The 23,415-nt window shown below is 40.0% G+C and overlaps 1 protein-coding gene and 1 pseudogene across 2 annotated transcripts in view; one reads left to right on the top strand and one right to left on the bottom strand.

Annotated features, from left to right (window-relative positions):
* The window catches only part of Golph3l (golgi phosphoprotein 3-like), a 31,159-nt gene continuing 7,744 nt past the window's right edge, over positions 1 to 23,415 (bottom strand). The window contains exons 3-5 of one of the 2 annotated variants that reach the window (XM_039102357.2): positions 11,707 to 11,838; positions 9,935 to 10,049; positions 1 to 2,346 (exon numbers count right to left, since the gene is read on the bottom strand). In XM_039102357.2, the coding sequence (XP_038958285.1) occupies positions 1,919 to 2,346; positions 9,935 to 10,049; positions 11,707 to 11,838 (675 nt within the window). In that variant the 3' untranslated portion in view covers positions 1 to 1,918. The remainder of the gene's footprint in view (positions 2,347 to 9,934; positions 10,050 to 11,706; positions 11,839 to 23,415) is intronic. The other variant, NM_001007698.1, reaches the window with a different exon arrangement.
* On the top strand, positions 3,358 to 3,457 carry Rnu6-857 (RNA, U6 small nuclear 857; annotated as a pseudogene).

Below are 23,415 nucleotides of genomic sequence, written 5' to 3'. Positions count from 1 at the left end.
CACAATTATTGATCTTTATTATACAGAAACATGAAGGCAATATACACTAAATGAGTGCTTGGCAGTGAACATTACACAGATTAGAAGTGAAGACATCCTCATTGTATGGACATATAAAAGTAAACACTGAGAGTTGCAAGAAAGAATTCAACTTCTATCCCCCAAACAAGCTGAAGCTTTCAAAGAAAAGCCTGGTGTCAATTCACTATGAATTGTTCCAATGGGAAGATAAGATGAGCTGCTAGATAATACATGGGCTGACTTTTGCCCTTCTAGAGAGCCAGACTAAGGCTCTACTTAGCTTCTCAAATGACAACTTCTATCTCTACTCATCTAAGAGTCAGATGAAATGAAAACAGTAACAGTGAGCTGGAGACCTTTCATGGACCTAGGAAGGTTCGGGGAAACAGATGAAGTTATACTAATTTATTTCTGATTAGAAGCATTTGGTATGAGTCCAAGTCATCTGTCCAGTGACTGTGTGACAGCCAGTCTCTCCCCAGTGATCAACAGGGTGCTTGAAATCTGCACCACACAGTGCTGGCCTCTTTACAACCCTTGAACCTAGGCTTTGCATCTGTTGCTGGTGACATTCAACTGCCCTTTTAAATAGGAGCTCTTCAACCTCTTTACTGAAGCAAAAACATTTTAAAGGATTTGGCCAGGATGACTGTGTTGAAAGAAAACACAATTTAGAGGGTGCCAATAGATTAAATATAGACAGAATTACTGCCAAAGCCCTTAAGTACAGGGAAAATTTATCAGTTTATGTAGGAAATAAAAACAGGGACTATGAAAATATGGAGTTTGGCTACATTTCTAGACTCAATGCTGTAATTTGGAACTTGAAACTTACAATTCCCTTAATTTCATCAGAGTAGAGATATTTAAAGTAGTCTAGAGAAAACAGGACAGTCACATACTAAAGGATGAAAAATCTTTAATGTTTGAATGAGAGATGGTCTCATATAGCCAAGGCTAGCCCTGAATTCACTAATCTAGCTGTCACTTCTTTTTTTCCTTTTTTTTTTTTTTTTTTTGAGCTGTGGACCGAACCCAAGGCCTTGTGCTTGCTAGGCAAACACTCTACCACTGAGCTAAATCCTCAACCCCGCTGTCACTATCTCTTAAAGTGCTAGGATGACAGGTGTTTATCCCGACACTTGGTTTCAAAGATGTGAAGTCTCATATTGCCTTCCTCCTTCTCTACAAGTTCTAATGCTGGCTATATGAAGGAGGTGACTGAGGCACGTTGCTTTTTCAATTCAGACTCTTTCTTACTTAATGAACGTAGGAGCAAGATACTTCTAAAAAAGGAGTGTGGTCTACATTTCGGCCTTTAGAACTAAGGAATTCAGGTCATCAAACTTGGAATGTTTTCATTATATAAAGATGAGAAAAATCGCAGGCGGGAGGTATAATCTCAGGAACCATTTGCTTCAAAAATTAGTCTTGTTTCCATTGCCTCTCATTCAGAGAGTTGGTGATTTCAGGAAGCGTCATTGTTTAACAGAGGTGGAGAGACAAAGACTGAGAAAACATGAATAATGGAGAAAAATTAGATATGGTTCACTCTTCATTTCCTTCACATCATTTTCTTGCTGGGAAACTCTAATCCCCACATAAGAACTCCTGTTTATCCAGAAGCACACTGGTTAAAACTAAACCCAGAAATGGGAGATGTTTATTAGATGTGTGTGGGTTCACCCCTTTCATTCAGTCAGAGTGGAAGCGAGGAGAAATAGTTTGTTTGAAAGGTCAATGGCCCATGGAGAGGCCCTGAGGTTGTCCTCCTCAAGTCAGGCGTTTGATTCAAAATGAGGGAAAATGATGACAGTATCTTATCACGCCAAACTCAGTGATGGGGTCTCTGACAGTCACCAGCCAGCAAGGAAAAGGAGAAACCTGCCTACTGGCTTTAGGATTTGTTGAAGGCTGCCAGCACAGCCCAGATCATCTCTGTGGCATTGTGCTTTGTCCCTTCCACTTCAGGGTCCAGTTCTACTAGGTCCTTGGTTCGATTCATTGCCACATCATACTTATCATCTGTAAGACAAGAGAAGACGTTCTCCAGCACATCGGAGGAGTGGGCCAGCACCAGGAGCGCCAGTGTTCGCCTGTCCATCCGCTGAGGGTCATTTACCCACCGTTCCAGCACACTGTCTTGAAGCTTTTTCATTAGTCGCTGTTTCTCTGTTGTATTAGTCACTGGATGAGTGGTCATGTCGAACAGCAGAAAATTCTGCTTCTCTGTGGTTAGAATACCCTTTTCTACCAGGTTCTTGGCAATTCGTTCTCGTACATTTCTCAGCTGGTACTGTAATTTGAAGGGGTTCCATGTCTCACCTGTTGGGAAACAAATAGTGGAAAACAAAATTTAAAAAGCCAGTTTGTTATTTGAGTCTTGTTTAAATTTTTTTTAAAGATTTATTTTATGTATCTTATATAAGTCCATTGTAGCTGTCTTCAGACACACCAGAATGGTCCCATTACAGATGGCTGTGAGCCACCATGTGGTTGCTGGGAATTGAACTCAGGACCTCTGGAAGAGCAGACAGTGCTCTTAACCGCTGAGCCATTTCTCCAGCCCCCTGGATTTTTAATTTTTGTTCTTTATTTATTTAGGTTTATTTGTAGTTATTTATGTACACAGGTGTGCACAGAGACCAAAATAGGGTGTTGAATATTCTGGAGCTGAAGTTACAGGCTCTTGCAAGCCACCTGACATGAGTGCTGGGAATTGAACTCAGGTCCTCTGGAAGAGCAGGAAGCACTCTTAACCACTGAGCCATCTCTCTGGCCCTTTATTTCAACTCTTGTATGAATTCTCTGTAATGTTGTTAGTCATTCTTGTGTGGTGTGTGTGTGTGTGTGTGTGTGTGTGTGTGTGTGTGTGTGTGTGTGTGAACATAGATGTCAGAGAACAGCTTCAGGGTCATTTAGCCCTACCTTACCTCTTTTTTCTCAGACAGGGTCTTTCACCTGCTTGGACATTGCCAAGAAGGTTGAGCTGGCTGGTCATCAAGCTAGTCTCCTCACTGGGATTAAAATGCAGATTACTTGGCCTAGAATACTTATCCTTCCTTCCTTCCTTCCTTCCTTCCTTCCTTCCTTCCTTCCTTCCTTCCTCTATTTATCCATCTGCCCACCCATCCATCCATCTATATGGGTTCTGGGAATCAAATTCATGATTTTATGCTTGTAAGGCAAAGCAGTTTACTGACTGGGCTCTCTCTCCCCAGCCCTTGTTCTTATGTTTTTGCCATTTTCTTCAAGATATTAGTTTTTCTAGGATGACTTCTTTTCCATATCACATGTATGTCCTAGTTGGGTTGATAAAACTAAAAAACACTGTGCTTGCTTCAGCAGCAAATATACTAAAATTGTAATGATACACAGATTGGCATGACCCCTGCACACGGGTGACATGGAAATTCCTGAAGTGTTTCATATTTAAAAATAAAATATAAAAAATAAAATAAAATAAAACTGAGAGGTCTAAGGTCCCCTTTCTTCTACTTACTGGGTGGAAGGCCTATTCAGAATTGGTGACCTGACAATATGGCCCAAAGTGCCCCATTCTAGCTTCTTCAAAGAAGTTCTAGACTAGAAAAGAAATGATAAGAAAGAGGACAAGAGGCTGTCTGCCATTCTACTACCATGGAGCAAGAGGGTATCACACTAGGAGAAATTGGCTAAAGGTCAGCAGAAAAAGCTCCACAGTTGAACCCAAGAAGGCCATTTGGTTGAGTGTAGAGAATTTTAAGTCTAAAGGTGTTGTTGAAAACCATGGAAATGTTGGTAAAGAACAATGGCCAGGATTATGAGAGCAAACATCAACAGGCAAAGCCTCCTGGAATTTAACAGTAACCAAAACCCTGCTGGGATCATGGTCAGTTCTGGTGGGCCAAGAGTGTCTGCTTATACTAGATGCACACATGTACAATCATAAGAGGATTTGGAGCTTGATTGAAGGATGTCACAGACACTAGGGGTTTAAACACAACCTTTGAACATATAATAGTAAGCTGCCATCCTGAGACAATATCAGAGCATATACAAGGTGGCTTATATTTCCTTATGTCTGTCCTCAAACTGGTGCCTCTGGTGTGCATTCCCACGCCCAGATAATAAGCAGCTGTGACTCTAGTAAGTTAGGCTTAAAACATGCATCTCTGGTAGACTCTTCCAGGTTCTCATGGAATTTTGGTTTTCTATATTGCAGAAGTTCTATTTGAACTGGTAAAGCTGAGAAGACTGAGGTTCGCTTCCTGGGTTTGATGGACAAGAGCATGCTAGTATTGTAGGCTCAAAACACTGGGACCCTAAATGTCCCATCTTAACTTTGAGAAGTTCTGTACTAGAAGGGCAAACTGAGTTCATAATCAAGACTGTAGTCTTCCTCAGAAAAAAACAGAAAAGGAAATTTCCAAGTTACTAGCCTTTATTTTTGTATTTTTTGCTTCTGTAAAAAAAAAATATGGGGCAGGTTATAATAGTTGTGTCTAGACCTCACATCATATATATTCAACAGTAATGGGTGAAAAAGAAAACCTAAGTACAGCTCAGTAGTTTAGACTCTGCTTAGCATGTGTTAGGCGTTAGGATGAATCTCCAGCATCAAAGAAACAACAAGAACATTTAATTGGATCAGATATGGTAGCCTACGTTAGCAACCCCAGCACTCAGGAGGAGGAACATAAAGACTTCAAAGTCATATTTAATTACACAACGAGTTTCAAGATCAGTTTGTCTCAGTGAATAACAATCACAACAAAACCCAAAAAGGTGGGCCTATAGAGATGATTCAGTGATGGAGAGAACTTGGTTGCTTTTCCAGAGGACCAGGCAGGGTTTGGTAACTAGCATCCACAATGGCAGTTCACAACTGTCTATAACTCTAGATCCAGGGGATCTAATGCTCTCCCTTGGCTTCCGCAGGCTCATGTAGGCTCACTAGGATATGTGAAGGCAAATACTTTTTTTAAAATTTACTTATTTATTATACATGAGTACACTGCCACTGTCTTCAGACACACCAGAAGAAGGCATTGGATCCCATTACAGATGGTTGTGAACCACCATTAGTTGCTGGGATTTGAACTCAGGACCTTTGGAAAAGCAGTCAGTGCTCTTAACCACTGAGCCATCTCTCCAGTCTAGGCAAATACTCATACACATAAAATAAAAACAAAACGTAGAAAAAACACAAAAATTTAATTGGTTAAAAGGATTATGCTGCTTGCTTTTCATTGTCACCTTGATTTCCATTGCCAGGAGAGGGCTGGCTGGAAGAGACAGCAGATAACAAGTGCTTACTGGGAGAGCCTGGTGATCCAGGGCTGATCTCAGAAACCTGGAAGGAGAGAACTGGCTCCTGAAAGATGGCCCCTGACTTTCACAATGGTGCACGCACATATGTATGTGTGCTAAAAATAAGGGGCAACTGTTGAGATGGCTCAGTGGGTCAGGGCCCTTGCTGCCAAGCTCAACAATCTGAGTTTGAACTTGGCCCTGAATGGTGGAAGAAAATCGACTCCTTTGAGTTGTCCTCTGACCTCCAGATGTGTACTGAGGCACATGTTCGAGCACACCCCACACACTATGTAAATATCAATGTAATAATAAAAAGGGACTGCCTTGGTATGTCTGTAAAGGCCATATCTAGGAGGGTGAGCTGAGAAGGAAAGACCCATCTTAGACCTTGGATGTGTAAAACACTGAGTAAAAGAGACAAAGGAAAGCCTTTTGAACATCAGCAGTCATCTCTCTGCTTCCTGACTGTGGGCAAATGTGAGCAGCTGCCTCCCATTCCCAGTGCTATGCCTTTCCCAAAACTTGAACAAAAATAAAGCTTCTCTCTTCAAGTCAAAATAAATTCTCCCCTTCTAAATTACTTCTTGTCATGTATTTGGTCACAGCAATAAGAAAATACAGGGACATTGGCAAAACCTTTGATTAAAAAGTGACATGCTAACCAGGTGACTTAATGAGGGGGTGTGGTTGGCAGTTGAGAATGCATACTGCTCTTGTAGAGGATCCAAGTTAGTGTGCCAGCACTCATGTGATGAGGCTCAAGACTGCCTATAAGGACAGCTATAATGGGGTCTCACATACTCTTTTGGTCTTTGCAGGCCAAATATTTCTACACACACACAGACATAGACTCATAATTTAAATAAAAATTAGAAAAAATTGAAAAGAGACACCAGAAGTTATATAATTACATAGAAATTCTAGAATTTGAGAGAAAAACAGCAAAATTAAAATGTTACGTAAAGGGGCTGGAGAGATGGCTCAGAGGTTAAGAGCACTGATTGCTCTCCCAGAGTTTGAGTTCAATTCCCAGCAACCACATGGTGACTTACAACCATCTGTAATGGGACCTGTGTCTGAAGACAGCAACAGTGCAATCACATACATAAAAAAACCAAATCTTTAAATAAAAATTTATCTAAGAGGCTAACAACAAATTTGAGCTAGCCAAAGAATCTGCAGTCTTTGAGAGTTTGAGCTGGGCACTGTGATGAATGCCTACGACTAAGCTACTCGGCAGGAGAATCAAGTGTTTATCTCTTCTTACCAAGTGAATCTGAGGCCATCCCAGGCTACATGAAGCCCTATTTTACAGCATAAAATGAGATTATGTAGTCTGAAGAGAGCCTCAGAGAAATGTGGGATGTCCTCAGGACTGACACATTAGTAAACAGAGAGAGAGAGAGAGAGGGAGGGAGAGAGAGAGAGAGAGAGAGAGAGAGAGAGAGAGAGAGAGAGAGAGAGCGCAGGAAGAAAGGGAGAGAGGAAAAAACATTGGAAAAAAAAAAAGGCAGGATCATGACACAGTTGCCTACACATTTTGAACTCAATGGGCCCCACACAGGATACGTGTAAAATCATATCTAATGCCAGGGATACTAAGAGGCAACCTTGGACGGTGGCCTAAGAAAAATGATTTCTCATATTAGAGCTACAGTAAGATCAACAGCTGACTTAAGAGTCAGAAAAAAGGAGGCCAGAAAAGTAAAAGTCAAACTGTCAGCCAAGAGTCCCATCCTTTCCTTCCCCTCTTTTTTTCCTTTCCCCCTTTCCCCTCCCCCCATCTCCTCTGTCCCTCTTTTTAGAAGGGTCTCTCTATGTAGACCTGGTTGTCCTGAAACTCCCAGAGATCCACCTGCCTCTGCCTCTTGAGTGCTGGAATTAAAAGTGCACCACCATACAAGGCATCACTTAATTTTTTTTATTTTGAGACAAAATATCACAAAGTTGTCCACAAATGAGGACAGTGAGATAGCTCAATAGGTCAAGGCACTTGCCAACCAAGCCTGACTACCTTAGTTCAATCCCCTGAACCCAGATGGTAAGAGAGGAGAACCAATCCCTCAAAGTTGTCCCATAACCTCCACATGTGCACTATGGTAGTAGGGACTTGGGGGATGGGCACACACACATGCACAAACATAGTAAGATGTTTTAAAAAAAATTATTCACCAATGTTTACAGAAGCCTTGGTTCCAATAGCTAAAAAGTAGAATAATTCAAATAGGCATCAACACAAATGTATCCATCGACACAGATGTAGTACATAAGTTCAAGAACTATTTTAGCAGTAAAACACCTAACACTGGGAAATGAAAGACAAAGATGTTGTACCTATATCAATATCCTGGTTGTCACCTCAGTAAATACTAGCATGATCTGAGATAGCTTTACTGAACAGCAGGCTGACCTTGAACCTGTGGCAGTCATTTGCCTTAGCCTCTCACATGGTGGGATTATAGGCCTTTGCTACTATATCTGGTTTAATTTTTAAATTTTCTTTTAAAGTAAAGTATGTGTGAGTGTGTGTGTGTGTGAGTGTGAGTGTGTGTGTGTACTCTGAAATGGGCCAGAGAGGGTGTCAAGATTTTTTGGAATGTAAGTTACAGGGGTTGCAAACTAACAGACATGGTTTCGGGGTTGGGGATTTAGCTCAGTGGTAGAGCGCTTGCCTAGGAAGCGCAAGGCCCTGGGTTCGGTCCCTAGCTCCGGAAAAAAAAAAAAAAACCAAACCAGACATGGTTTCAGGAGCTGGACCTGCATCCTTTATAAGAGCTGTACTTATTCTTTTTTCTTTTTCTTTTTCTTTTTTTTTGGAGCTGGGGACCAAACCCAGGGCCTTCCGCTTGCTAGGCAAGCGCTCTACCACTGAGCTAAATCCCCAACCCCCCCCCTTTTTTTTTGTTTAAGATTTATCTATTTCAGGTGTGTGGGTACACTGTCTTCAGACACATGAGAAGACAGCATCGGAAGCCCATTTCAGATGGTTGTGAGCCACCATATGGTTGCGGAGATTTGAACTCAGGACCTCTGGAAGAGCAGTCAGTGCTCTTAACCGCTGAGCCATCTCTCCAGCCTTGATGAGAACTTTTTAACAGTTTTATTTTGTTGGGCTTTTTGAGACATTTCACTGTGTAAACTGAGGTGACCTAGAACTCCCAATCCTACCTCTGTCTCCCTAGTACTGAAATTGCAGATCGACAGCACCACATCCACGTTAACAGTGTTCTTCAGTAGGACTTTATTTTGGTGTTCGTTTGAGACAGTATAGCAGTGTACACTCACCGTGTAGCAGTGGCTGGCTAGGAATTTGTGGGTCCCAAACCCAGAGATCTGCCTACTTCTGCCTCCCAAGTACTGGGATTAAAGGAATATACTACCATATCCAGTCAAGAGGACTACTTACTTACTTATTTGTTTTCTTTTGTTTCGTTTTTTGGAGCAGCATCTCCTGTGTCCCAGATTGGCCTCAGACTTGCTATATAGCCATGGATGATCCCAAGTTCTAAACCTGTTGCCTTCACCTCCCAAGTGCAAGGGTTATAGGCATGAACCATCATCACCCTAGTTGGTGTGGTGCTAAGGATCTCACCCAGGACTTCTTGCCAGCAAAAAGCACTTGACCATCTACATTTCATCTCCAGACTTTCCCAAGAAACTTTGTTTCTTTATTTTGCATTGTATATGTGTGTACTGACTGTAGGAGTGCACGTGCAAAGATCAGAAGACAACTTTGTAGAGTTGGTTCTCCCCTCGTACTTTTATGTGATCTCCCAGTATCAACTCATTAGACTTTATGGTAAGGTTTCTGCCTGCCAGAATATTTCACCAGCCCTTTGTTTTTTAAAATAAACTTTTATTAAAACTTATTAAACTTTTTTTTAAAATCTTTATTAGCCAAGAGTGGTGGTGATCCTAGCACTTCTGAGGCTGAAGCAGAATTACTGATAGTTCAGGGCCAATCTGGACTACATTTGGAGACACTGTCTCAAAAACACCAAAAAAAACAAAAAACAAAAACGAGAAAAGGTTTATTTGGGGCTGGAGAGATGGCTCAGCGGTTAAGAGCACTAACTGCTCTTCCAGAGGTCCTGAGTTCAAATCCCAGCAACCACATGGTGGCTCACAACCATCTGTAATGGGATCTGATGCCCTCTTCTGGTGTGTATTCACATACATGAAATACATAAATAAATAAATCTTAAAAAAAAAATAAAAAAGCACTCATTAAAAAAGAGAGAGAGAGAGAGAGAGAGAGAGAGAGAGAGAGAGAGATCTCATGGGCTGAATATGGTGGCACATGATTGTCACAGTACTTGAAGTGTGGAGAGATAAGGGTCAGGATTGCTGGGTCATCCTTGGCTGCACAGCAAGTCCAAGGCCAGCCTGGGCTATGAGATCCTGTCAGAAAACAAAACAAAACAAAACAAAACAAACCTTGCAGAGCAGAATAATAAGTCTTGCAGACAATTAAGTCGAAGTGTTCAGAAGCCTTAGGTGCTGGCTAATCATACTAAATTACCTAGCATGCTGTGTTTCTATCCTCTTCCCTCTAACTTTATAAGCAGGCCAAAGATAACCAAATATGCAGCTTGTGAGCTATTTTCAGTCATCTCACCAGTGAGTAGCTCGATCCACGTCTGCACAGTTTCTGTTGGCTCAGTTGCTTTAATGTGTTTGAGCGTTTCATCCAGCAAAACATCACCTGTTGGGCTGTCTGACTTTAGCAGGACCTTAAAGAAAGAAACAGAGTACACTGCTTCAGTCAGTTGAAGGTCCTTCCATGTACAATACCCACAATGCTGGTTAGGAGGTGTGAGGAAGCAGAATATACTGCCCATTTCATGGAAGACCTAAGTGTAGTATGACTTCATAGTAGAAAGACAAAATTAACATTTGAAGTTGGACCTAGTAGCAAATGCTGTGAATAAAATGGACAAAAGATTCTATAGTATCTTTCTGAGTTTGGAAAACCACCTTGTGAAACCACTAATAAAGACAGGAAGGTCAGAAAGGGAAGTTAATTTAGGGCAACATTCAAGCCTGGCTTTTGACTGATGCAAGATAGCCAAGTTGAAATGTGTAGCCAATAGTTAATATGTTCCTGGAAGCTAAAATAAAATGTCTACACATTTGGAAATGAATTTCCTGGAAGTAACAAAGCTGAAAAGATGAATGTCATTTCCAAAAGACTAGAAAAATCACAGAACAGGACACAAAACTGATACTGAGATATTAGGGAGGGAGAAGTAAAGTTAACAGGATACAGAGAAGAAAACATAATGTGAAAAAGGCCATGAATGTCAAGTAGGGAAGTGGTAAGTCGGTGCCGAATGCACAGGGCAGTGACACACGCCGTTAGTCCCAGACTTGGGAGGCAGAGGCAAGCAGATCTTTGAGAGATGGGGCTAGCTTGGTCTGCATAGTGAATTCCAGGACAGTTCCATACTGAGAGCCTTCCACGAGTGCCAAATGATCAGGCACTGATGGCTTTAATCCCGGCACTTGGGAGGCAGAGGCAGGTGGATCTCTGAGTTTGAGGCCAGCCTGGTCTACAGAGTTCCAGGACAGCCAGGGCTTCGTTGAGAAAGCCTGTTTCAAAAAACCAGAGGGGGGAGAAAAGTGCCAAATATTATATATACTTTAAAAGAAAATAAATAAGAATCCAAAGATGGTTCTAACTAACAATATGTTTCAGCAGAGTTCTTGGAATGACAGGCATTTGAATGGAAAAAAAATGACTAAGCCAATATGTATCTAAGAGACAGTTCCTCCATTGCAGGGATATTTAGTAAATGTAACACATCTGAATGGTCATCAGAGAATACCTTGGGATGACTAAGACAGGCTTGGCTCATGATTTCTTCTACCTACACAATATTTTATTTCATACATACAAGGGGAAAGAAAATCAACTGCATTTCAAATGTGATTGACCTTTCTGTGTTTAAAAAAAAAAAAGACAAAACCAAGCTTCGATCACTTTTTCCCCCAAGATAGGGTTTTTCTGTGTAGTCCTGGAACTTGCTCTGTAGACCAGGCTACTCTTGAACTTCTATGACTCTGTAAGAGAATTAAACCAAGTAGAGGATGGGACAGTTGAGCCGGTGTTTGCCTTGTCTACTATTCTAGTTTTCCTTTATGTATGTGAGTGTTTTACTCTGCATCACAGGTGTGCAATGTCTGAGAAGGCCAGAAGAGATTCAAATCCCTGGGACTGGAGTTACAGTTGTTAGCCACCATGTGAGTACTGGGAACCAAATCTAGATCCTCTGCAAGAACAACAAATGCTATAAACTGCTGAACCTTCTCTTCAGCCCTCAAATGTTCTTATTTTTTCAAAATGTACTGTTGGTATTTGACTTTCACATAAGTCAGAGGACATTGTACCTTTCTGTCTAGGAGTCGCTTCTTACGCATGGTGGGAGGTTCTAGATAGATTCGACCCCGCATGGCCAGCTCTATCAGGATGCCTCCTCGAAGCCCAGATGATATACAATCATTCCAGAAAGATGTGTAGCCCTAGGAGAGGGTGAAGAAAACAAAGAATGCTCTGAAAGGAATACTGACTTCTGGCCAGCACCTGAAGAAAAAGCCGCGATATTTTTGTGATTATTTCACAACACACTACATGAACTCAAAGCAAGGGACAGAGTAAGATGAGGGTGTGTAGCATTGTTGTTTGAGCAGTGCTTGGGGATGAATATAGGGACTTGAACGTACTGGGAAGTGCTCTACTATTGGGCCCATCCCTCATAAAATAGACTATTTCATTAGTTACTGCAATCTAATTTTTTGGTTGTTGTTATTGATTTTAAATTAGTGTCATGGAATGCCTAGGGAGGTCAGAGGACAATTTGGGAGTTAGTTCTTGCCTTCCGCCATGTGACTGAACTCAGGTCATTAGGCTTGTTAGCAAGTGCCTTTCCCTGCTGAACCATTTCACAGCCTTAATCTAAACACCCAAAATACTATTTTCTTATATTTTTGGTTGTGAGCCTAGCCTTTAACGGCTGAGCCATCTCTCCAGCCCGAAAATACTATTTTCTATCTGATTTTTGAGTTATCTAGTGAATTTCCATAACTTGATATTAGTTGACAATTGGCATGTCAGATTTTTTTTTTTTTTTTATTTCAAGTGAGAACATTTCTGGTTTGAAACAATTTTTTTTTTTTAATTTATCTATTTAAGGGTTTGAGGTAGGGGACATGCAAAGGTCAGAGGACAACTTTTGGGAGCTGGTTCTCTCCTTCCACCATGTGAGTCTTGGGGATCACATGGCTTGGCACTAAGTGCCTTTATACACAGAGCCATCTGCCTGACAGGAGACTTGGTTTGGTAAGAATTGCAAGATGCTCTAAATTGCAGAGCACTGCACATGTCAGGTAGAAAAAAAAGCACAAGCTATTTCAATTTGTTTCAATTTGTGGCTCTTCCTAGGTATCTAGGTGTGTATTATTTGCAAACTTTCCTGTCCCTTTGTGTGTGTGTGTACACTATGCTGAACTCAGGGCTGTGTGCATCTCTAGATAAGCAAATGATTCTGATGCAGACACTGGACAATCCTACTGATTAAAGGCCCTGGGTATGTTACTTAACTTCTGAAGTCCAATGTCTTTATTTGCAAAAAGGGGACACTGGTATCTATGTTTATAATTTGTTGTGAGGGCTTAATAAAATGAACTAGGGTTGAGCATGCAGCATGGACTGCAGAAAGTACTTACATGTTAGTTCATCTTCTCTAGGAGATTCAGGAGATAAAAGACGGAAGACAGCCACTACTTAAAGGAGCTAAGAATCTAGCGGAAACTGAAATAAAAGCTGAACTGAAAGAATAGAAAATAGGCTTACGTAGCTGATAAATGTTTAGTTTTGATGATAGTTCTTTAAATTCTAAGTCACATAGGTGCTACAGTATGAAGAGACCTCTACAAGGCCTGAGCTGGGGGGTTGGAAAGATAAGTCAAAGTTGCAGAGAGGGTTTTCTAGGTGAAGAAAAATCACCCAAATTCTATCAATTCTTCAAAATGCCATTATTAACTATAAATAATAGAGCTCTCATAAACAGTCATGGAGATCAAGCTCAGTTGCTGCTGCTGTTTATTGAAAAGAGTTTTATATAACAGAGGCTAGCTTTGAACTCAATCTTTTCCAACTCCTGGTGCTGGGCTTATTTAACTCAGAGTTTTTAAGAAAAATCCTGAGATCCAAACTGGGTAGTGTCAGGCTCTGAATTTCCAAACAAAAGGCAAATAATCATGAAGGAGTTATTAAGTGAGGAGTTATGGTTAACAGAGGAGGACCTAATAATTGTAACTGCTCAATGGCCTGGCAAGAGACCAGATGACTTGAATTCCAGCTCCATAACCCATGTGATGGAAGGAAACTCAACTCCTAAAAGTTGTCCTCTGACTATTGTACCTCTTACCCCGAAGTAAATGTAAAAAAAAAAGTATGTGTGTATGTTGACATGGCACATATGCACTTGCAATAAGGCCTGTGAAGAGGACAACTCTCAGAATCAACTCTCTCCTCCACGTGGGAACCTAGAGGGCTCGGGGGAGTCAAACTCAGGCCTTTACCTGTTAAGTTACCTTGGTCCTCATTTAAAAATTTTTAAAACTGCTCTGGGTGGCATATGATGATCAGCATTCAAGGTCATCCCTCAGGTATTTAGCAAGTTTGAGGATACCATGGGCTACCTGAAACACTGTCCCCATGTTAAGTAGCTTTCAATGCTCCACTCAACTTTCAGGATTGGGTCTAAATGGCTTATTACAGCATTCAAGCCAAGAAGCTGCTTTTAGTATCTTCTTTAGACTCTACTTTTTAAAAAAAATAAAGATTTATTTGATTTACAGCTAAGTACACTACAGCTGTCTTCAGACACACCAGAAGAGGGCATCAGATCTCATTACAGATGGTTGTGAGCCACCATGTGGTTGCTGAGAATTGAACTCAGGACCTCTGGAAGAGCAGTCAGTGCTCTTAACCATTGAGCCATTTCTCGAGACCCTACTTTTTTTTTTCTTTTTTTTTAAAGACTTGTTTATGTAAAAAGTTGTGGATTCCTTTAATCCCACTTTCGGGAGGCAGAGGCAGGTGGATCTCTGAGTTTGAGGCCAGCCTGGTCTATAGAGTTGCAGGACACCAAGGGAAACCTTGTCTTTTAAAAACAAAACCAAACAAAAATGGTGTACTCACATGTATTAGTGCTTTGCTTGTTTGTATATGTGTGTACCACCTGGGTGCCTGGTACCTAGAGAGGCCAGAAGTGTCAGACTTCCTAGAACTGGAGTTATGGATGACTGTGAGCCACCATGGGGTTACTGAGAACCGAACTTGAGTCCTCTGCAAAAGCAAGTGAGTCATTTCTCCAGCTCCTATTTAGTTAGTTTTGAGATAAGAGTCTAATGTAGTCTAGGCTGACCTCAAACTATGTAGCTTAAAAGTTTCTTCTTGGGGCTGGGGATTTAGCTCAGTGGTAGAGCGCTTGCCTAGGAAGCGCAAGGCCCTGGGTTCGGTCCCCAGCTCCGAAAAAAAAAAAAAAAAAGAACAAAAGTTTCTTCTTATACTGGGCATGATGAAGAAACTCTGTCTCAAAAAAAAAAAAAAAGTTTCTTTCTGTTTCCACATCCAAGTCATGTGCCACCATACTAGGTTTATGCAGTTTATGCAGTCCTGAGGGTCCAGTCAAGGCTTTGTTTTTACCAACTGAACTACAAAAAGGGACCAGCTGCTCTCAAGTCTCTCTCTTCTGCATCGTTATATTTTGGCTATCACCAACTATATTAAGTGTTCTTTTATGTGTGTGAGTGTTTTGCCTACATGTATGTACGTCTGGGGACCATGTGCTAGAGGCCAGGAGAGGGTGTTGGAACCCTGGAATTGGATGGTTGTGAATTACCATGTGGACGCTCCAAACGGAACTGATCCTCTAGAAGAGTAGCCAGTGCTTTTATCTGTTGAACCATCTCTCTAACCCCGTATTTTTATTACATATTTTTTTTTTTTGGTTCTTTTTTTCGGAGCTGGGGACCGAACCCAGGGCCTTGTGCTTCCTAGGCAAGCGCTCTACCACTGAGCTAAATCCCCAACCCCTTTTATTACATATTTTTAACAACTTTATATTTATTGACTTTTTTCTCTGAAAGGGTAGTGCTATATAGACAAGGCTAGCTTTGAACTCAATTTGTAGCTCAGGTTAGTCTTGAATTCAAGGCAATTCTCCTGCCTTCACCTCACAAGTGCTAGGATTGCATGTATTCATTATGCAATATGTATGCTGGTCTTAAATTCATAGAGATCTGCCTGCCTCTGCCTCCTGAGTGCTGGGATTAACAGAGTGGGGCACCAACACCTGGCTCCTAACCCTACTTTTTATTAAGTACTCTAATAAGCTATGTTGTCCTGAAATTCAGCATGTAACTGAGGATAATCTTGAACTTCTGACCCTCAGTCTCTGCCCAAGAGTGCTGGGATTACAAGCACGTCACTGTGTTTGGTGTCCGTGTGGGGGGAATTGAATCCAAGAGGTTCATGCATGATCCATAAACACTCTAGAAAGTAAGCTAAATTCCCAGCCCCCACTCCTTGTTAAGTGCTTTAAATGCCTCTGTATACACAGAATCAATACTGTTCCTTTTCCAACTTCTTTTTGTACATAAGGACTTAGTGTAGGAATCACATTTCTGTGTAACATTTTATAACATTGTTTCCCTCTCTACTCCACTTTCTGGGTTATATGTTCCTTACCTGAGTGTGCTGATAAATACATATCCCTTTCCTATCCTGTTATATCACAACTAAATTGTTTGTTTTCATTATATCTTAACAATAGATTATTTTCACAGATATGGTAATGTATGCCTTTAATCCTAGAACTTAAGTGGATCTCTGTGAGTACAAAGCCAGTCCTGATTCAAAGAAAGGAGAATAATATTCTTTTCTTTTTTTTTTTTTTTGATTCTTTTTTTCGGAGCTGGGGACCGAACCCAGGGCCTTGCGCTTCCTAGGCAAGCGCTCTACCACTGAGCTAAATCCCCAACCCCGAGAATAATATTCTTTATAATATACATATAGTATCTACTCTATAATTATTTTTCTGCAGTAGTAGGGATGAAACATAAGGCATAAACTTTCAATCATAAATTTATGCATTCAAGAAATGTTAGGCTGGGCACATGCACTTAAGAGATGGGAAGATCAGGAATTGAAGGCTAGTCTGGGTTACATGAGATGCTGTTTCAAAAATTGAAAAGTAGGAAAAAGCAAATGTTAGCTTGGCACACCTCAGCTTGGGTCATAAACATTCATGACACATCTCTGTATTTTATGAAGACCTGATCTTTGACCCAAGGCAGGGGTTACTTTCCTTTACCGACCAAGCAATGGCCACTCCAGGGACACACACTTAATTCTTCTTTTAAGGAAGGAAGGAAGGGTGTTTTTTAGCTTAATATTTGATTTTATACAATTTAGCTGCTCAATTAGATGGTTAAACTATAACTTCAGAATAGACAGTTTATTCAGGCATAGCATATGTAATTTTAACAGGTGTGCAAACATTATGGCTGGAAATAACAGGAGGGAAGTTTTCCTTTTTCATTTCTTCCTTGCCACTTGTAACTTCTGTTTCAAGGACAATTCAGATTACCAACAGAATTATAGAAGAGGAGCACTGTAAATAAGGACATAGTAGCAACCAGAATGTAGACAGGGTCTCCTGTAGTCAACAGGTTAGCCTTGAACTCACTATATGGTTGAGGATGACTCTGAATGGAACCTACTACTACTTCTACCTCTGGAATGTTGGGTTATAGGTGTACACCACTGTATCTTGGTGATGAACACTAAGCAGGGGCTCTATCAACTAAGTTATATTCCAGGCTCCTAGGAACTCTTTAAATATTACTCTTTCCCACCAGAGCATCTTGAAACATGCAAAACTCTCCAAATGAGTCATTAAACCTTTTATTAATATGCAGTAGAAAAAAGTGTAAAAACATACTTACCTTAAAATTAAAAGCACCTGTGGAACTATAACATCACTTTAGAAAAGATGAAGAAGAGAAAAGGGGTAGGCAAATGTCCCATCTATGAAGACCGCTGATGACAATATAGAGTGCATCACACCATTTTCAAGGATAAAATCTTAGAAGAGAGCACATTGTATCATAATCAGATGTAAAGTAGCCAGGGGGAAAATACTGTTCCTTACATTCCAAGGTGTGATTATATATATATATATATATATATATATATATATATATATATATGTGTGTGTATGTATGTGTATGTGTGTGTGAGACAGAGACACAGAGAGAGAGAGCGAGCGCATTCATACAGGTGGTGAAATCTCAAACTATTCATACTTAAAGACTCTAAAGGGTCAATGTTTTGGGATGTCCAAGCAGGAAGAACTATCTACTACACACAAAGTTCACTACTGAATCACTAAAATACATTACCAGAAGTTACACATATGAAGAATCACTTCTCAGCCTTTTGGCTAAGACCAAGTGAATGAAGAAAAGAAAACATTTTAGGCCTTGTGAGAAAGAGAAGAACTGCACACTACCTCAGTGCTGGTTGGGGACTGTTGCAGGAAATCAAGCAGGATGAAAATGTTTTTTTAAAAAACCCTGTTGGGGCTGGGGATTTAGCTCAGTGGTAGAGCACTTACCTAGGAAGCGCAAGGCCCTGGGTTCGGTCCCCAGCTCCGAAAAAAAAAGAAAAAAAAAAAACAAAAAAAAACAAAAAAAAAAAACCCTGTTTTGGGTAAAGGGTTGACACATGGTCTTACGTTGTAGCCCAGGCTAGCCTGGAATTTATTGTTAAGACCAGGTTACAAGGGACAGCTATCCTGCTACCTCTGCCTCCTGAGTGTTGACATTATAGGCATGTAACAGGTCATCTTTGGATGATAATTTTATTTTGTACTGATTATAAAAATTGGTAATTTCTACACTCTAAAATAGGTAATTTTTTAAAAAGAAAAAACCCATATGAAAATGTGTAATTTAAAAAGTAAAAACCTAAACCAGGCATGGTAGTCCACGACCTTAATCTCAGCACTCAGAAAGTAGAGGCAGATTATGAAGTTTGAAGCCAGCCTGGTCTACTTGTGAATTCCAGGCTAATCAGATAAGCCTGGGTTACATAAAGAATCCAGTCTCAACCCCACCCCGCAAGAGTAATTGCCTTTAGGTGACTATTATAAACAATTTAATGGGAAGATTTCTAACTTAACATATATTTATATGCCTAAAAAGAGAAAAGGAGTGCTAGATAGGTAGCTTAATTGGTAGGGTACTTGTCAAGTGTGCAAGAAGCCTGAGTTCCAGCACTGCGTAAAACAAAAGAAACAAAAAACAAACAAAATTGGGTTTACTTGGCTGTAATTCTAGCACTGGGGAAGGAGAGGCAGAATGTCATTGACATCATGACTTTCAGACCAGCCTGGTATAAATGAAAACATGTCTGTTAAAAAAAAAAAAGATGAAAAGAAAGGTAATAATTATTTGTCAATATATTTCTAAATAAACTCCTAAGAGAAACATTTTAGTTAAAGATTACACATATTTATGATAATCTTACTCCTTTAAAAAGCCTGGACAATAGGAGCTCATTACAAAGAGTCAACACTGAATTTCCAACTAGTGAAGTATTCACAGTGCCCTCCTTAGTCAAACATCCTGGAAGACACACCTTAAAACAATCATGAATGTTAAGGATCTTAGAATTGGCAGCTGAGGGTGGCAAATGGAAACAAGGAAGGAAACAAAACAAATGAAAATTTAAAGCATCTTTAAAAACCAGGTGTCCAGCTGGGAATGGTGACAGTGTTCATTTGTAACTCCAGCAGAGGAGAACAGGAGGCAGGAGGATCAGGAGTTCAAAGTCACCCATAGCTACAGAGATCAAGATCAGCCTAAGCTACAAGAGACCTTGTCTTAAAAACAACTACCCCGGGGTTGGGGATTTAGCTCAGTGGTAGAGCGCTTGCCTAGGAAGCGCAAGGCCCTGGGTTCGGTCCCCAGAACCAAAAAAAAAAAAAAAAAAAAAAGGGCTGGAGAGATGGCTCAGTGGTTAAGAGCACTAACTGCTCTTCCAGAGGTCCTGAGTTCAAATCCCAGCAACCACATAGTGGCTCACAACCATCTGTAATGGGATCTGATGCCCTCTTCTGGTGTGTCTGAGGACAGTAGTAGTTTACACATATAAATAAATAAATCTTTAAAAAAAAAAAAAAACTACCCCAAAACACAAGAAGCTACCCTGAGCTACAAGGTGGTTTCCAAGAAGACAGTGAGATCATATGAAAAACCCAGAACTAACTAAGGATGGAGAGTGGCTCACACAGTCTGTAACTCTAGTCCCGGGGGATCCAATACCCTTTTTTGATCTCCACAGGCACTGCACAGACTTGGTTCACAGATGTAATATGCAAGCAAAACACTCATATATATAAACTAAAAATGAAAGTACTTTTAACTCCCACCCCAAATCTTAGAAAATGTTTATGATAAAGCTGAATTTAAAAAAAAGAAGGGCTGGAGAGATGGCTCAGTAATTAAGAGAGCATTGACTGCCTTTCCAGAGGTCTTGAGTTCAATTCCCAGCAACCACATGGTGGCTCACAACTAACTGTAATGGGGATCCGTTGCCCTCTTCTGGTGTGTCTGAAGACAGCTACAGTGTGCTCACATACATAAAATAAATAAATCTTAAAAAAAAAAAAAGAAAAGAAAGAAAAAAGAAATGCCACACAGACACATGAAAAGAAATCTCTAAAAATTTGTGTTTCTGTGGGGTTTTTGTTGTTGTTTTTTTGTTTGTTTGTTTTTTGCAAGCTCATCTGTTAACCTCAGAGTAATGTGAACTCCATCAATAAACTCCCTCATAAAAAGAATGTTCCCTGCCTTGAAGATCTAGAAATGAAAGGTACCAAAGTGTTTTAAAAACCCTCAAAGTAATCAAACTATGAGGGAGACAAAGGTTCACAGTAAGTTTATAGGCTCAGTTAGAGCCAAAGACCCAATTTTAAGTTGGTAAGTGGCTTTATCTTATCATATCATATATTTGGTATCATATATTTTAAAACAGTGTGCATTTTAGAATTGGGAGGAACCAGGAAAGGCTCTAAGGAAGCACCATAAGCTTTATTCTTCTACTGTCCAAATAGGACTTTGATCTCTAGCTCACTTCTTTGAGTTTTAAAGCTGGATATAATACTGAACAAGACAAAGTTCTTTTTTAATAGCCTGTGTAAAGTATGCACACAAAATAAAGCCAAATGGGGGTTGGGGATTTAGCTCAGTGGTAGAGCACTTGCCTAGCAAGTGGAAGGCCCTGGGTTTGGTCCCCAGCTCCAAAAAAAAAAAAAAAAAATAAATAAATAAATAAATAAATAAAAATAAAAATAAAGGCAAATGAAACCTTTTAATATACTTGCACTATTCACAATGGGCAATAACTACTGTTAGTGTTAATTCTGCACAATCAGGAAACTAAAGGGAAAAACCAAATAGTGACCGAAATCCTTTTTTATTCATTTATTCATTTATTTTACTTACTTACTTTACATACTGTTCACTGTAAATTAGATTTTCAATCTTTTAAAATTTATTAAAACATTTTGAGACAGGTTCTCATGGAGCTTATGTTGATCTCAGACCTCCCATGGAGACCAAGAAAACCCTAAACTTCTGATCCACCCTACTACCACTTCTTGAGTGCTGGGATTGCAGGGCTTCCGGAACACCAAGCAAGCACTCTGTCAACTAAGCTGCATTCCTAGCTCACATTTTTGGTCAAGTTAGATAGGATCTTGCTATGTAGCCAGTCCAGTCTGGCTAAGAATTTAGGATAATCTCCCTGCATTAACCTTCCAAGTGCTGAGATTACAGGTGCAAGCTACCACGCCTGACTCTGCAAAGGTAAGTTTAAAAAACTGTTACCAGGTAAGTGTGGTGAGATGGTTCAGCAGGTTAAGATAGTTGACTCGAAGCATGACGACTTAAGATTTCACCCCTGGTACCCACATAGTGGAAAGGAGACAACACACTCATTCTCATCCCCCCCCCCCCTCAGTAAATAAATGTAAAATAGAAAAAAAACCATCAGAGAATAAGTGAAGCAAATCAACTTCTATAAGCTACTCTCTGACCTCCATATGTACACTGCAGCATGCTCATATACTTACATGTATACACATACATACACAATTGACACTAACAAATAATTGTAAAAATATTTTAAAAATTATCACCAAGTTAAAAGTATTAATAGCTTCACTTCTCTTCTAGGTATTTTTTTTTTCTTTTTTTTGGAGCTGGGGACCGAACCCAGGGCCTTGTGCTACCACTGAGCTTTAAATCCCCAACCCCTCTAGGTATCTTTTTTTTTTCTTTTTTTTCCCCTCTAGGTATCTTAATACATAAAAAATGCTCATGAACCTGAGGTTTTAAATATGCCAGCAACTCAATTAAAGCACTCATTATTTATGATAATATTTATATCAAAATTCTTACAATAAATAGATTCCTGATTTCCACAAGAAATAACTATATTTAATTTTTTATAATTTAAATTTGTTTTCTAAAATTTTATGGGTATTGGAGTTTTCTCTGCATATATGCAAGGTTGAGATCCCCTGAACTAAAGCTACAGATGGTTGTGAGCTGCCATGTGGGTGCTGGGAATTGAACCCAGTTCCTCTGGAAGAGCAGTTAATACTCTTAACCACTGAGCAACCTCCCCGGCCCCCATCTTAATAGTTCTAATAATTAAGTTTGTCTATTCTTCTTCCTCTCACAAAGGCAGCCACTAGTCTAAAAACTATATATGAATACTTTCTTTGATTTTCTTTTTTACTACCTAAATATACAACCTCAAGTACAATTTTTTTCAATTTAAAAAAATTTTTTTTTTCAATTTTATAGTAAGTGGAATCATATAATATACGTGCCTGGCTTTTGTTAAGAAACATTATTTGAGTGGTTGGAGATTTAGCTCAGTGATAGGGCCCTTGCCTAGCAAGCGCAAGGCCCTGGGTTAGGTCTTCAGCTCCGAAAAAAAGAAAAAAAAAAAAAAAGAAACATTATTTGAGAAATACACATCTAGAATAATAATATCCATTTGAATCTGCATATGAAACATTTAAGGGAGGAGCTCATAAGACCCCACCCCATATCTCATAAGGAGCTATAAGCAGTTAGACAGGAGAGGGGAGTCATGTTTCTTGTGGTGTAGCCACTGGTATGTTATCCTTACTCAAGTTAATAAGTTCCATACATAGTTAGCCAGGCAGCTTTAATTAAACATAGTAAGCCACAAAAGCACATAAATATGAAAGGAAGAGGACAGCTTGCTTGGAAGAAGAGTTTTGGTGGGAGGAAAAAGAAGATAAGAGAAGATAATAGGGGAAAATATGATTAGAGTACATTATAAATATGCATATAAATTTGTGAAAGAATAAGTTTAATATTATAACAACAGAGATTATATTTTCAACCTTTTAAAATTTATTAAAACATTTTTGAGACAGGTTCTCATGTAGCTTATGTTGATCTCAGAACTCCCATGGAGACCAAGATAACCCTAAGCTTGTAATCCTCTTGTTTCAGCTAGCCTCTAAAGCAGTGGTTTTCACTACATAATACTGCAGCTTTTTAATATAGTTCCTCATGTGGGGATGGCTTCAACCATAAAAGTATTTTTTTTTTGAGCTTGAAGGGGCTTGAGACCCCATATGAACAACAATGCCAACCAACCAGGGCTTCCAGGGACTAAGCCACTACCCAAAGACTATACATGGACTGACCCTGGGCTCCAACTGCATAGGTAGCAATGAATAGCCTAGTAAGAGCACCAGTGGAAGGGGAAGCCCTTGGTCCTGCCAAGACTGAACCCCCAGTAAACGTGATTGTTGGGGGGAGGGCGTAATGGGGGGAGGATGGGGGAGGGGAACACCCATATAGAAGGGGAGGAGTAGGGGTTAGGGGGATGTTGGCCTGGAAACTGGGAAAGGTAATAACAATTGAAATGTAAATAAGAAATACCTAATTTAATAAAGATGGAGGGAAAAAAAAGCA

Source organism: Rattus norvegicus, chromosome 2 (assembly GCF_036323735.1).
Source record: "Rattus norvegicus strain BN/NHsdMcwi chromosome 2, GRCr8, whole genome shotgun sequence".
Taxonomy (NCBI): Eukaryota; Metazoa; Chordata; class Mammalia; order Rodentia; family Muridae; genus Rattus; species Rattus norvegicus.
Note: the sequence above shows the minus strand (reverse complement) of the source record. Positions and strands in the feature narration are given on the sequence as shown.